Genomic DNA, 15,634 nt, shown 5'->3' with positions numbered 1-15,634 from the left:
GGCTGAGTACACACTTAGCATGCATGAGGGCCTGGGTTCGATCCCCAGTACCTCCATTAAAAAATAAATAAGCCTAATTACCTTCCCTCCCCCCAAAAATGTGTGTGCATTTTTAAATGAACACCCCTTAATATCATTGGTTCTCTGACACTTGCAATCCACTTTGCTCTTATAGACACTGCCTAGAAAACGTGAGTGAGAAGGAGGTATACATCTGGGGAGGACCAAATAAGATAAAGGAGTAATCTTACAGGAGGAAAAATCTAAGGGCTTGAGAAATCAAAGTAGATGTCACTTGTATTGTTTAAGTGTAAATAATTATTTGCATTGCAACTGTTTGAAACTATATATTCAGCTTAAAGAAGGCCCTGGTTTCCATGACTCCTCCTGGCCTGACAGGGCCATGTGCCTTCACATTTATGGTGGTTTCTAGTGATCCTTGACATTTCCTAGTAACGTGGGGAGGTTTCTGGAAAAGCAGTGGAGGGCAGATGGGTAGCTGTCTATTAAAACAATTCATCAGACAGCAGTTGAAATATTGATAAGAAAACGGAAATCAAATTAAAAGACGGGAAAAGAGAGAGGAAGAGGGATTGGGACTGACGGAGCTGGAGGGAGGCAGCGGAGAGGGAAGCTGCAGGAGGCACAGACTTGAGTGCCTCCCAAAGCCCTAGGATGTGCAGGGGCTGAGGCTGCATGTCTGGATACGCTGGAAAGAAAGGCAAACTTTGACTCTGGGCAGCCAGCAGGTTCAACTCCGCTCTGTCAAGGATCGGGAATCTGGGCACAGAGGATCTGCACCAAGAGCTTGAACATCGTGGAGTTGCCAGAGTCCATCTCCTGCTGGTGGCGCAGAAAGGGGTGTCTGAGGTGGGTGTTCACGTTCCTGTGGGGTCTCTGGGACGATGCAGGGTCGCTTCTCTCAGTCTGGCTGCCTGCTCTAGTTTGCAGCCGGGAAAAGCAAGGCTTTCTGGGGCTCTTTCTCTCGTTCTCTCCTGGGCTTTCTCTCCTGCCCTTTTGATTTTTCCTCCTGCTCACTCTTCTTGCAAATTTCACTCCAAGTCTCAAAAAAAAAAAGGGGGGGGTGACTGGGGAGGGGGGAGACTCTGGAGCAAGGGCGCCAGGGGAGAACAGTGATCGAGAATCTAGGAGACTGGAGAAACGGAGAAACATACCTGGTCCCTGAACTCGTGTGTCTGTTGTGGCTCCAGGAGCCAAAAAGCTGGAATTTGTTAGTGGAGAGAAAAGTGTTTTATCAGAAACACATTGGCTGCCGTAGAAGCTGCGCCCTGCCACGTTAGAGATGGTCTAAGGGAAGAAGTAAAGGAAGAGGAGAGAGACAGCCGCCAGACTTGGCGAGGTGGGAGAGACGCACGCAGGAGGCACCTGGCATCCTAGGGCAGTTTCTGTGCCTTCCAGCCTAGATAGTCAAACCTCAGACCTCGCCTCCCTGCCATTAAAAATGAGGCTGCCTCATTCATTGTCTTTGTCTCTTCGGGGGAAAACCTGTTTTCTTCCAGAAGTGGGTGGGGGGTGCTCTGGAAAAGGGGCCTGTGTAGACCTCCTGAAACTTGAGCCAGGCGTCCTTTCAAAGCGATCCGCCAGCAGGGAAGAGGGAGGCAGCTGGACGCTGGTGGAGTCCTAGTGGTGGTGAGGAACTTAGGCAGAGGATCTGTGCCCAGAGGGCCCCAGCATAGGCAACTCCGTAAATATCTGTTCCTTGGGCCCTTGGGCTGCGTGGGTGAGGAGACCTACCTCTATCCTGGCTACGTCTGGCCAGGATGGCCCTGGTGTCCCCAGGTATGAAACTACCCAGGCCCTGGGGGAGACGCGTGTCTCCGATTACCTGTAGGTTACAGGATTGTAGGAAAGAGATCCAACGGCGTGAGCTGGCTCCCCCCACTATCCTTTAGGCTGAACCCTGGGGGAGAGAAGTGCAGGAAGGGCAGGGTCCAGGTGGATGGGCGCCTCTCAACTCGCCTTCCTCTCCCTTTGCACTTTCGCCTCACCACCCGACACAGCCTCATCCTTCCTCCACTCGCGAGTGACTGAGGTTTCTCCCACCCAGGTTGGTTCCTGGGCCTTCCTGACCTTTTCTCGCCAACCCAGGATGTCTCAGACAGTCCCTGACACGTCGTCTTACGTCAAGGTAAGACAAGACAGCGTCTTTAAACAGGTAATGACCCTCAGCCTCTCCCACCCCCTCCCCGACCTAGGGTCCCTTCCACCTTACCCCGGGGAAAGAGGTAGGGGGAGCGGGCGCGCTCTCAGCAGGTGGGTCTGGAGCCAGGGGCACTGGCTGGACAAACTGAGGGGGGCGCAGACCCTTGGGAATCCCTGGTTGAGGACCAAGGCTCTTGGCCCCTTCGGTTTGGGAGAATGGACGTGTGGACGAGCCTGGTGAAGGCTGACTGGGGAAGCCGAGACTCCAGCTCCAGGACCCCTGCAGGCCAGCGTCCAGTCCCAGCCGGCTGAGCGTCCACGCCGCGGGCGCACGGCGGGTTCCCCGAGTCAGGGGTCCGCGTGCACCGGAGCGTGCGCGTGTGTGCGTCTGGGTGCGGGTGAGTGATTGCGACGTGCTTCTCCGACGAGTTCGACACGCCCCAGTCCTCAGGCCCACCTTTCTTGGCCCCATTAGCCCCTCGAAAGCGAAGAGTCCTATATTTGACAGCATATCAAAGGGGACAGGTTTTTTTTCCCCCTTTTCCATAGCAGTTCCTAAGAATGTAAACAAACCAAGGCCAGGACATCTGGGTTACACGTTTAATGAACTCCCCCAGCGGGGCGGGGCCGAGGGTGCGTACCCCCCCAGGGTGGGGACCGCAGCGAGGTCCTCTCGCAGCCCAGGCGCGACCTCCCGCTTTCAGGGTAGCAGCCCAGAGCCTTCCGCTGCGCGGAGGAGGAAGGACCACCACCGCTCAGCAAACATACTTCCAACTCCTTCCCGAAACTCCGCCCCCGGGAGGCCCCCACCCCTTCCGCCTACCCCCCACTAGCCTTCCTGAGTCCGCGAAGCCCGGCAGCGTGGCCGTCCGAGGACACCGAGCAACTCAGTGGGGTGGGAAAGCTCGGGTCCTATGGGGAGCGCCAATTAAGTGTCCAACCCTCCTCCTGTTTCTCTCGAGGGAAATTTGTTGATCCCAGGTAGCATCTTCTGCCCCCCGCTGGAGGTCTGAAGGAGTCTATAGTCACTTTGGGGAAGCGGGGTTCTCCAGGCTTGGCAAGGAAGAGGTGTTTAATCAATCAGTGATGAAAGTATGAAAAAGGAGTGAATCAATGGATGGGTAATCAGTGAACGCTTGGGTGGACGGCTGGCTCCCAGGAGGTGGCAGAGTATACACAGCCTACAGCGCGCTTTGATTCGCGGTGTCCAGCTTTCCCCAGAGGCTAAGGATGCCGTAAACCCCCTCACCCCACTGCTCCCAGAACGCAGGCACACCTGACTGATTTCTTATTATCAGCTCTTCCCCGAGGGCTGCGAAGGGCCCCGGGGTGAGGAGTGGCCGTCTCTCTCCCATCCACAAGGATCCCCCGAGTCTGCCCCCCCACCCCCCGGGATCCACAGCCTCAGAGATGACAAACCCAGAGGGGCCAAAGGGAGCCCAGGAGCCTGACCCTGACCAAGAGCCAGAGAGAAAGCAAACGGGCCGGGCAAGGGGAGGGGACTGGTGGGGGAGGAGGAGGGGCAGCAGTCTAAGAGCTGTAGCCGCCAGGGGAGCCTCTCACCGCAGGAGCTCTTTTGAAGGGGAAAAAATGGATTTTTTCAGCAGCCACAAAGTTTGTATTGTTGCACAAAGGGGTGCATTGATGACGGCGAAACGTCCGCGTGGCAGGGACAATCTGGGTCTGTTCCGCCGGCTCCCTACGCCTACCATTTGCCAGAGGGGCACAAGCAGTCCGCGGCTGCCAAGCCTCTGCCGTTCCGCCTCTGGCACTCGACTCGGAGCTTGTTGACAAACACTGCGGGCCCAGGCGCCCAGCCCTGGGGAACCAAGGGTGCTCACTCCCACCGGGCAGCGATCTGGGTTCTAAGTGCTCGAAGAGGAACGAGCAGGAGAGCGCGTAGGGCGGGTACGAGGCTGTAAAGAGCAAGGGAAAGGTGAAAAGGGAGAGAGCATTGTATTTGTACTAACTCATTTAATATTAATAACAACCGTAAGAGGTAGTTTTGCAGATGAGAAACTGAGTCATTAAGAGTGTAATGCAACACAGCTTACAAGTTACAAATAATAAGGGCAAAGCTGTGCTGATTGCAGGCAAGTTCTAAATCCTCACTTCATCTTCACAACAGCCCTTTGAGGTAGTTCCTATTATAACACCAATGTACAGATGAGGACTCCGAGGCACAGAGAGGTTAAGGAACTCGTTCAAGGCCACAGAGCTGATAAGTGCAGAGCTAGATACAAACCCAAGGGGCTGGGTTTCCCAGTGGAAACGTTCGACCAGGAGATTCCACTTGCAGATATGGGGAGGGGCAGGAGACCCAGTGGAGTAATCCTGACCACGTCCGTGCCAGATGTCAGCACTGGGCAATGCACTTGCCAGTCCTAGCACCAGGAGCACATCCCTGAAGGTCCCTGGCCGTCCCACTCGAGATTGGCAGGATCCTCCACTTTCCCTCTTTGTGAGTCTTCCAGATTCCTTGTTCTCGCTCCCCCACCAGCCAGCCCGCTGGTTCAACCCATGCTGCATTCTGGGGGAGACAACCCCCACTAGAGGAAAGGAGGCTGGTCGCCCTAGAATGTTCACAGCGACGTGGCCCGGGGACAGCATCTGGCTGGCAGGTTCTGAACCAGCGTTTCAAGGACACAGGTCTGTACCTTGAACGCTGTTTGGGACGTCTGGGAGGCAGGGCGGCTGGAGATTTGGAGACGCTGAATTCTCCCTTCCCCCCAAAGCCCCCATTTGGCGCCGCCACCGGGTGAGGGTCCCGGCACCTGGCTGGTCTCCACCTCTTGTCAGCCTGCGCTCTCTGGTCAGCCTCGGACTCCCTTGGGATTTCCTCCTCGACGCCGAGTGGTCTGGGGACCTGGCCGGGAGCGCCACGGGCTGGGGGGGGGGGGCAGAGACCCTCCCCCTCCCGGGCCCTTCCGCCGCAGCGGCCTCCCAAGTAGCGTTTTGAACCCTCTTGGCGCTAAAGCAAGAACGAGCGTGGGGAGCGGGCAGGGTGAGCTGAGGCTCTAAATCTTCCTTCAATCTGTGAGTAGATGAAGTCTGAGAAACAAATTCAAAGCAGGCGCGCCTGCAGAGCCTTCCTGCAGAAATATTCCCCGGCATTCAAGCGCATCCAGGGGCTGCTCGAGCTGCCTTGTTTGGCTAAGGTCAGACGAGACTCGAGTTCTCCAATAAAAATAAATCTCAAATTAATTATGGCCTCGAGCGAGGGGCCAGACACTTGAAGCTGCAGTTGTGCAGTCTGGAGTTTTGGCGCTCGCTCGCCCATCCCTCCCCCGCGCCCCCCTCCCCCACCCCCTTGCCAGCTCGAATCCTGCCTCGGCTGCTGGACAGGAGGGGCCGGGAGGGGGGAGGACGCAGGAGGAAGGATCCGCCCCAGACGCTCTGCCAAGCCTGGCATCTTTCGGGGTTTCAAGTGACCGGCCGTCCCGGGGTCCGGAGGCACCCCAGGGACCTGGCTCCGGCTGTCGCGTCCTCCCACCCCCCAAGAGCGAAGAAGCCCCGGAGGCTGCGTCTGGAAAGTCTTGACCGGGTCAAAAGGGCTGACATTGAGCGAGCCAAGACACGTTTCACCCCGCCGCCGCACCCCTCCCCGGGGAAGCAAGACTTCCGCATCTTTGAAAATACTGTCAAGTGCGGATAGTGCGAGGCCAGTCATCCCACCACAGTTGCAATGAAAATGCTCCAAGTCCAAAGTTTTCCCGAATACTCGCCCCCCGTGGACATGCTTTCTACAAGTGACCTTAGACTTAAAAATGTGTAGTGGACTGTTTTGTTGCCCCCCCCACAGTTGGTAGCTTTTGTTTTAAATGCTGGTCCTGGTCTCTTGGCTGTCAGCTTCCCCTGACTTGAAAGCCAGCAGGCGCTGGTAGAGTGGGCAGGATGGTCGCGGGCACCAGCTCCTGGGCACCAGTCCTGCCCAGTCTGGGAAAGGGAGAGGCAAGACAGCCTCTGGTGAGCCAGGAAAGAGGGTGTGAGCAAGTGTGTGGGCTGGGGTAACCAGCCCCTAGCTAGGCCAGGAGAAGGGAGGGGAGGAGGAGGGGGGAGGAAAAAGAGGGAAGGAGAGAGGGCAGAAGAGGGGTGAGGACAGAGAAGGGGAAGGGTTCCCCGTCCCCAGCTCCAAGCCGATTTTCATCCCTAGCAGCCTCAGGCCTCACCACAGGCTATCAGTTTGTCTCAATGCAAACATTCGAAATATTCTCTTTGGCTGCTCGTGAAAACAATGTGACCTGCCAGGATCAAACCATCTTTCCAGATGTCTGGTGGTAACCACATTAAACGGGGCAGACTTGTTTACTGTTGTGTTTGCTTAGGGCTTTTTCCCCCTTCGGGATTTAAAAAGGCAGCAGCAGCGAGTGGGGCATCAAATCCAGAGTTACGTAAGTGGGCAGACTTGCCCACCGCCATGTCAGCATGGGCGCAGGGGATCTCAGAGTCCCTCGGAGGACTGCCTAGAGCTGGTGTGTGTGTGGTTGGGGGTGGGGGGACCTGCGTCTTTCTGGGTGGAGGACCTGGTGAATGGACAGGAGCTCCTCATGGAAGAGCTGGTAAATACCAAAAGCCAGGGCACCAGTGCAGCCAGTGAGTCACTCAAGGGTGACAACTCTGCCACTGCCAGCCTCTTCCCACTTCCCACCATCTTCAAAATTACGAAACTACCGAAGCTTTGGTTTTACAGGCAGAAACGGAAAGTGTTATTGAGTTCCACAGCTAAAACCAGAGGGCCAGTCCTTGTTTAAATCAAGTGCCACACTGAGTTCTCCCAAGGGAAGAGGCACCTCCTGCTAAAAGAAGTTGGGGTGCTAGGGATATTGGGGTGACTTACTGATCAGAGCAGTGAAGACTGGCTGTTATTTGTCAGGCCGAACAGGAGTTGGGAAGAGGAGCCTGGCCACCGTCTGCCACAGAGGCGCCCTTCTCAAGCACTAGCGGGACTGTGTGTAGAAGGAGAGCTGCCGGCTGGTGTGGGGTGGCCATGAACGGCCTCAGTGTTCGCCCAGCACCAGGAAGGGGGCCTCCTGTGTAGACCGGAGTTCTTTCTGCCTGCAAGAGGGGGAATGTGGCTGAGGGTGCCTGGTTTCTGGTCAGGTCCGGGTGGGAAGTGGTCTCCCCGCTCTCTCCTGAAAGCCTTGTTGTTGTTTGAAGGTCGGCAGAGTCTGGGCTGAAAAGGAAACAATTTGGGGTTTGAAAGGATGTAATTCATTCTTCCTTTCCCTTTAACCTCTTTCCTCTCTGGAAAGCATGTGGAAACGCTGAAGGGAAGAGTGAGAGGGCCGGGGGCCAAGGGGAGGAAAGGGTTAAGCCTGATTTCTTTTAATTGAACTCCAGAACTGGTGGCCCCAGGCAAAGGGGGGGGACTGACCCCGCTAGCGGTAACCAGATGTGGCGGTCCCAGGGGAGCCCCCGAGCAGACCCCTGGATTGAGAAGCAGACAGGAGGGGGGGGCCTGCCCTGCCCGCATCCCACCCCCACCCCATCCCCCTACCCCACTCCCCCGTGCACACACCAAGTCTCAATTGCTGGCAGGCTGCACCCGCCACTCCAGGTCTGGTCACGTTCAGACCCGTGTCTGTGTTCGAACCCAAAATTGGAGCTGAATTGATGAGACTAATTTCGAGAGGGGGTGGGGGGAGGGAGGGAGGGAGGCCAGCGAGCTCTCGGGCTCAACTGCTCCTGAAGAAATAAAGAATTAATGTCACCTTTTTTGCCGCTGTGGACACCCTTTTGAAATTTTTTTCTTTCCAATTGACTCGGATCTCCTCTGGATTTTTCTCCCTCCTTCCCCTGGTGGACTCTTAAATAAAAGTGAGAAAGTCCAAAGCGTGGTCTGGAGAGCGTGGACAAGGTAACCTGTTTCGGATGTCGGGGAGAAGGGAGTCACGCCTAGAGCGCCCCGGGGTCCCCTCGCAGCCCCGGGACTCCCAAGGCTGCCCCAACTGGAGCAGGCGGCACTGCAGAGGGACAGGGAGGTCTCCGAGGGGCGGGGGCCGACAAGGCGGGCCGAGGGGAGGATGGTCTCACCGCGGGGTGAGGATGACGGTCCGGAGCACCGTCCCGGAGGTCTCACCCGGGAGCGGTCTGAGTCTGTTCAGGGTTGTTGCATGCAGTGTTCTGGAGACCTGCCGGCCAGCCGGGAGGGATCGTCTCGCCGTAGTGTAAGTTTCTTGGGGCCCAAGGTGGCATTGCATTGGCGTCTCTGGCCCGGGCGCTGGGGCTTGGGCCATCGGGTCGGGGTCAGCGCGAGGGGTCTGACCCCAGAAGGCTCGGATAGGCGACCTGGGATGCCGCGGGAACCGGCCCTCGGCGGGCGCCGGGACCTCTCCGGTAGCCCAGGTGCCGGGTGCTGAGGCGCGCCCCCCGGATAGCGTCCGTCCGTCCGCTAACAGCGCGCTGGGAGCGGAGTCCACGCCCCCGACGGCAGGGGTCGGTCCGAAACCGCCCTGAGTCCGCGTCGCCGGGTGAGCCGCTCCGGGAGTCTGCCCGACTCTGCAGCCCAGGGCTCGAGTGGAAAAGTTCCCATTGGATGCACTTTTTAGCGGTTAGTTTGCTTCTGTCTGCATCCGGATCTTCCTGGGCTGTAGGCTCCACGTTATCCCCAGCCCGAGTAAACTCTCCCATCCCACCCCCCCCCCAAAAAAAGTTTGACTCCGGCTGGGAAAAGCATTAATGAATGTATCTGTGGGAAGAAACGGAAAGTGAATGAGTCAGGAGGGCCACCTTCGGCCAACGGCCCCGGCGAAAGGAAGGAGGCCGAAGGCGTTTGGTGTCGGACTTTGTGGGGAGGGGGGCGTGCAGACTGCGGGAATCAGGGCGCGGGCGCCGGGCGTGGACCCCGGCATTGTTCCCAGCTCGCTCTTATCTCCCGGGAGCAAGTATCCTGTGTGCGCAGCGCATGAATGTATCTGGGCATCTCCGCGTATATTTATATAGTGTGTGTGATGCGAAAAGCAGGACCAGCAGAGGGGAGGAAGAGAGTGTGGGGTGGGGGGAGGGAAGACGAGGGAGAGCAGAGGGGAGAGAAGAGAAGAGAGAGGAGAGCGGGAGACAGAGAGAGACAGAGAGAGAGAGAGAGAGAGGGAGAGAGAGAGAGAGAGAGAGAGAGAGAGAGAGAGAGATAGGACTTCCTCCCCATTCGCAAAGTGAAGTCACTTCCCAAAATTAGCTGAAAAAAAAGTTTCATCCGGTTAACTGTCTCTTTTTCGCTCCGCTACAACAACAAACGTGCACAGGGGAGCGAGGGCAGGGCGCTCGCGGGGGGCACGCAGGGAGGGCCCAGGGCGCCAGAGAGGCCGCGCCGGGCTAATCCGAAGGGGCTGCGAGGTCAGGCTGTAACCGGGTCAATGTGTGGAATATTGGGGGGCTCGGCTGCAGACTTGGCCAAATGGACGGGACTATTAAGGTAAGCGACGGAGCAGTGGGCGCGGCGCGGCGGGGCCCTCCGGGGCGGCGAGGCGGCGGGCAGGCTGGGCGCGGGGCGCCGGGGTCCCGGAAGACGTGGCCACTCTCCCTTCCTTCCGCGCCCCGGCTTCGCGCCGTCTCCTCCCGCGTTCGGGTGGCGAGTCTGGCAGGCGGGGGCTCCCCGCCGAGGGCGATCTCCCCCGCACCCCTTGTCCCAAAGCGGAGCCCGGCCCCCTCCCACCGCGCTGCCGGCCGGGCTGCGGCGGGGGCGGCGGCGTGAAACCCGGGGACCGGGGCGCAGATCGCAGCCAGGGGCCGGAGACCTCCCGGGCTACCACTCCCACCCGGCGAGCGGGACACCCCGGCCCGGCCGCTGGCTTCCTCTTCCCCGAAGCCGAAGGCGGCGGGGGCGGGAGGACAGCTGCCAGCAGCCCGGGTCCCTGCCGGGTGGGCCCAGGGGCGGGTGAGCGGACTGGTTGCAGGCGGATCGGGGTACAAGTGAGTGTGTCTGGGGGTCTGTGTGAGCGGGCTCCTCCAGATGGAAGCCCTGTTTACATGTCAGCGCGGGCCGGTTTCCCTTCCTCTTGGTACTTCTGTTGCCGGGTTCTCGGCGCTCGGGAGTAGCCGGGGCCCTGGGGCTAACGGGCCGGCCTCGCCGCTTCTCCGCCGGGGTGCCGGCCGGTGCGCGCCGCTCCCCGCGCCGGGCTCCCGCACTCCGAGCCCGGGCTGCGCCGGCTCCGGGACAGGGCTCCCACCGTCCTCGCAAAGAGGGTCCTGCGTGCCTTCAGAGCCGCTTCCAAACCGAGAGGCTCTGAGCCCGCGGTCCCGGCCACTGCCCAACCAAATCCTACCCCGCGGCCCCTACCCTCACCCGACACCGTGCGACTGGGTCCAGGCTGCAAAGTGCAGCCCGGAGGGCCGGGTGAGGGTCTGGGTTTTATGTCAGACTGCAAGACGGTTGACTGCCTGCTCCCTCTGGAAGGGGGAAGTGGGGCCAAAGGCAGAGATGAGGGACACCCCCTAATGTGACTGGCCTTAGAGGACGGAGAAGAATGAATGGGACCTGGGGTTGGCTGGAGGCTGTCCCAGGACACAGAGCCGGAGCTGATCTGGAAAACCTATTAGGCTGCCGAGGTGGGGACTGGCAGAGCGTGCCATCGCCAGAACTTGGAGGAATCAAGTCCTAGCTCAGGGCTGAGTAAGAGGAGGCTAAGATGTGAGGCTTGGAGAATTCAAGAGATTTTTATCATTTGGGTGGGGTGGTGGTTTTTATTTTCTAAGGTTTTTTTTTCTTCTTAAAGTTTGAAATATGCTGACTTAAGTAAAAGGCACCAACAGCAGGAACTTGAAAATCTGGAGAGGAGACAACTGATTGTCAAGGGAGCCGCTGAGAGCCTGGGTTCCTCAAGTTTAAAGTGTGTGCATGAAAGGGGACTCCTATAGGGCGGGGGTCACTGATCATTTTATACCTGTTTCTCTTCAGGTTGGTATGTGCATGCAAGTGTCTCATAGCCCTGGTTTTGTAATAAGATGCTCCCCTCTAGAAAGCTCCCCCTTGTCCGGAGGCTTACCACTTACCCAGAAGGCACCCTCTGACCCGGAAGGGTGGTAAGATGGCTCCAGGGTCCCGATGTGGACACCCTAAGGAGAAGTGAAGCAATATCTCCCCAATGCTCAGACCTCTTAGCACAGGCCCCGAGGGTAGGGAGGAAGCTGTGGTCTGTGTACCCAGGATGTGCTAACCTCTCTAGATACATACACAGGGATTGGCATGGCAGGCAATGAGAACAGGCTTAGACTAGGACCCTGGCGCTCCGTGCTGGGATGGGAGTGATGGTCTTCCTTCTTGTGTGGGTGATGGGAGACTGTGAGTCCATCCAGACCCTCCCCCAGAGCACTTTGGACTCTGATCCGGGTTACCTGGCTAGGAGACCCACCATGAGAGCAAGGCTGTTCAGGCTGTCACCTTCAGTCCCCAGCGCCGTGAAGGACTGCGTCTCTAGTGTATAGTTCGGTGTTTAGATTGTGTGAAAGCCAGTTTCCTGTTCATGTGTGACCTTCAGATCTTGGGGCTCCCAGACCCCACTCCCACAATGGTTCAAACACTGTGTTTGGAGAGAACAGTGGATGAGGAGAGGCCACTGGACTTCTGGTCTCCATGCACATTCTGTAAAAATGAAACAGCAGGGCCAAATTACCTCTACAGTCATATCTTTCCAATCCTTTCAGTTCCTAAATATCATGCTCATATGCTCTTGCAAGAACATATACCTGCATGCCCACAAAATCCAGTTATATACTGAGAGGGGGTCTGAAGACACTATATACCATGTTGAATTTGTAGGCGCAAACCCAGAATGTGTGTTCCCAGTTTGAATGGCCTTGACAAATCATCTTTGACTAATTCTGGGATGTGATTTTCATGCACCTGCATATTTCTTCCTTGTATACAAAGCATGTTTGTATTTCAAAATGCATCGGGGTCTCAGCACTGAGGAACTATTTGGTCCAGGTTGCCAGAGAAGTCTGTGTTTCTTTGCAGAAGGCTTTTATTTTGTGCATAGTTTGCACAATTTCATGTGAGTACAAAATCTCAGCCTCATCGTCCTTGCTATAATAAGTCCTTCTGTATCACGCTGTCCACTCCTTTCCAAGAATGTCTCCTGGGAAGGCTCTGAGCATCACATTGGGAGGACCAGAATTTGCAGGAGCTGTTCCACTCTTCTTTTGCCACAGATAAGTTAACCTACAATATTAAACAACACCCTGCCCCACCCTGCTCTCCACGGCGATAGTATCAGTGTTGAAAAGCACGTGATGCTGGTTGCTGATTTAAGAATGACCTGGTTTCAAAAACTGCATCTTAGTTCTAGGCAGTCTTCAATTGAATCTACTCATTTCATCAATGGAAGTTTGATTTAATGTACGTGGTACTGTTAAAGGTGGGGAAGCAATCCGAGAAGATGCAGATGTGGTGAAGGAAATATGGAAATGAACAGGGGACTTGGAGTCAGGAAACCTGGGCTCATCCTCAGCTCTGCTGCTCAGTTTCTGTGTGCCCTGTAGCCAGACACTGAGCTCCCTGAGTCTCAGTTTTCTCATCTATAAAATGGGGCCAAAGTACCTCCTTGCCATAAATCACAGTAAGGACTGAATAAAGTCTGATACCTTAGTTGAATGTACATTAGTTGTATTTCTTCTAAGGGAATTGGGCTTTTGGAGATCGATTGGTCAGAAAACTGCATCATAGGTCTGGATTTATTATAATATATATTTCATTAATTCCATAAATATTAATGATGTGTCCATTACATTCCAAGGCTCTTCTTGATGGGTTGAGGATAAAACAGGGATCAAAACCCTGCTGGATTTACACTCTAGTGGAGATGACAGACACATAAATCAATAATTGGATGTCCAGGACGATACATATTCTAAAGAACAGGTTAGAGGGTAGAAAGTGATGTAGCTATATCAGTCAGGATGGTCAGGGAAGATGCTTCCAACAAAGTCGCAGTGCAGCAGGACACAGCCCGCTTTCATCCTTTACCTCAGGAAAGCTCAGCCCCATGCAGCCAGTGCGTGATGGGAGAGCAAAATGGGAAAGGAGGGTGGCGGTGACAGCTGGGCTTTCAAAACCAGCAGAGAGTCTGAGCCAGAATGGCTCGGGCCACATGTAATCACCACCAGGGCAGCACTCGGCCACCGGGGAGCTCTGGGGCTGGGCTCCCTGGGGACAGCAGCAGAGGGAGGGCTACCTGGGGGCAAAGATCTTCCTTCTGTCCTCAAAGGGGTTGTTGCTTCCCTTTGAAGAGTGGACTGCCTGCCCACTGGCACCTTTTCACCTTCCTGTCACCTAGACTGACGGGAACTCTGGGCAGGAGAGACTGTGTCCATTGATCTGTCCCCAAGACCACGCAGAATTGCCTCCCTCGGGGAGCTACCAAATGGTGAATCTTGTTTGGTTTGTGAATAATTTCTACCAAAAAAGCTTCCATCCACTTCTGCTGCTGTTCAAATGCAAGCTTAGAGGTTTGCAACCTTAGAGCTTTAGAGATTATTCAGCTCCATATTCTTATTTTATGGGTCAGGAAACTGAGGCTCAGAGCAGTTTGATGAATTACCCAAGATCACATAGCTAACTGGTGACAGGGTCAGGGTGAGAATGCAGGGCTCCCAGCCCCCGGACTAGTGTTCTTTCCACTATACCAGGAACATTTCATTTGCTTTCTTTACATTATTATGAATTATGGGGTCCTGGAGACAGTGTGTGTGTGTGTGTGTGTGTGTGTGAGACAGAGACAGAGACAGAGAAAGTAGCATTTAAAAGAAAAAGCATGAAGAATCTGACACTTTGGACTAAAGACAGTTCTGCTAGTGAAAAAATGTATTGCTCCCATCTTGAATTATTTCTGTACTTCAGGAAAAAATTCCAAACTTTTGGATAGGATTTTTTTCATAACTCTTTTCCAAAATAAACCCTTCTCTTTCTGTAGACAAACAAGCTCTCCATTACCGGGAGACTACAAAAAATATAATATTTTACTCAAATAGCCAGTAGGCCCCTCTACAGAGCAGGGGCAGGTGAGCTGAATTCCTGTTTCAATTCTTTTAATAATGGAATACTTGACGATTTAAATAAAATATATTCATGCATTAGATGCATTACAGCATATCTTACAGACCCACCTTCCAATCTGTGTAGTAAGTAGGTCTTGAATAGCAACCACATTATATAAGATTGAGGATTTCTATGTCTCTTTCTGTTTGGGGTCAACCAGTTAACTTGGCACTGGTTTCCAAAAGTGGTTGATTTAAACCAAACTTGTTTTCTAGAAATGTAACATTAGACAAATGCTAGCACTGAATTGCCCCAGCAAAAAAAAAAAAGTTGGGAAAATTTTTATGACATTGAACCACGAGGCAGGATTTCTAATGGCCTGAGGCCTTTATCCTACCTCAGAGTTCAGAAAATATCCTCCAACTGTAAGTCCACACTCAGGCCACCAGCAAGGTCCTTGTCTTCTGTGGGAAAAGATTCATTCTACCTGAAGCATTATAGAGAGACTTCCAGATTAGGGACCAACTCTTTAGAGTTAGAATGAAAAAAAAAATCTACTGTTTTCATTTATTTTAGACAAGCAGTTGCATTATGTAGGTATAGGATAATGTTTTTGTTTTGTATTGCTTTGAACAATGTGACTTTCTTTTCTGGGCCTGTACTTAAAACAGTCTTTCTAAGTCTATCTTTTGCTTGTTGTTTTGGGACAGATTGAGAAGGCACATTGGCCACTGTGTACACACACACACACAATCTCACAAAATCTTCACCAGCCACAACAGCTTGTTTAGAAATCTCAGAGCTGTGCAGCTGTCTTGCCCTCCGCAGAAGACTACACCCTGTTTCATTTTCTGTTGCTTCAGTGCTGTGTTACCTAGAGCGCTCATCCATTCGTGCGTCAGTTCATCATCTTACTGATGTCACTCCAGTTCTCCCAGCATCAGGAGCCCACGTATTCTGAGATGTTTCCCCCAGAGGCAGTGGATGAGGTCTGTCTGTCCCAGCGCTGTCACTTTTAGGGCCAATAGCATGGACATTTGACAGAGTTGGACAGGCTGTGGGATAGCCCTTTTATGTGCAAAGCTAGCTGGCCTTATGGGAATTTAACTGTAACTTTAGTCTCATTGGCATGATGAGGTGATACCAGCCGTATTAACGCAGGTCAGGAGGCCTGCGGTGTGGCTGTTATGCAGGAACTGGACTAGGTGACTAAGTGCTACGAGGACACCATGCTGGTGGCCAGAGGGCTGCTGCCCTGGAGACCAGGCGGGAGAAGCCGTGTGCACGCACGCATGCGAGTGTGCATGCGCGCACACACACGCGCACAGCAGAATGGGAAAAGTCATTTCAACTGGATAGATGGAGAAAGATGGAATAACAGTAGTTATGTGTAGGGTCCCTTCTGTTTACAAAGCACTTTCTTACACATCCTTGCATTAAATCCTCACAACAGCCTTGTGGGAGGTGATATCACATCTCTGTTTTATAGGAGAGAAATTA

At 54.5% G+C, this 15,634-nt stretch overlaps 1 protein-coding gene and 1 long non-coding RNA gene across 3 annotated transcripts in view; one reads left to right on the top strand and one right to left on the bottom strand.

Annotated features, from left to right (window-relative positions):
- Positions 1-5,658: 5,658 nt before the first annotated feature.
- LOC116276712 (uncharacterized) lies at positions 5,659-8,334 on the bottom strand. Its single transcript, XR_004186180.2, has 3 exons — positions 8,197-8,334; positions 7,875-8,025; positions 5,659-7,336 (listed from the first exon to the last, which is right to left on the bottom strand). It is a non-coding gene; the product is annotated as an uncharacterized lncRNA (long non-coding RNA).
- Positions 7,891-15,634, top strand: part of FLI1 (Fli-1 proto-oncogene, ETS transcription factor) — a 110,085-nt gene continuing 102,341 nt past the window's right edge. Inside the window, exon 1 of one of the 2 annotated variants that reach the window (XM_006211658.4) lies at positions 7,891-8,330. In XM_006211658.4, the coding sequence (XP_006211720.4) occupies positions 8,187-8,330 (144 nt within the window). In that variant the 5' untranslated portion in view covers positions 7,891-8,186. Of the gene's footprint in view, positions 8,331-9,232; positions 9,575-15,634 lie in introns of those variants that run through there. The other variant, XM_031670355.2, reaches the window with a different exon arrangement.

Source organism: Vicugna pacos, chromosome 33, assembly GCF_048564905.1.
Source record: "Vicugna pacos chromosome 33, VicPac4, whole genome shotgun sequence".
Taxonomy (NCBI): Eukaryota; Metazoa; Chordata; class Mammalia; order Artiodactyla; family Camelidae; genus Vicugna; species Vicugna pacos.
The sequence above is the reverse complement of the archived record's forward strand: the minus strand, read 5'-3'. Positions and strand labels throughout refer to the sequence as shown.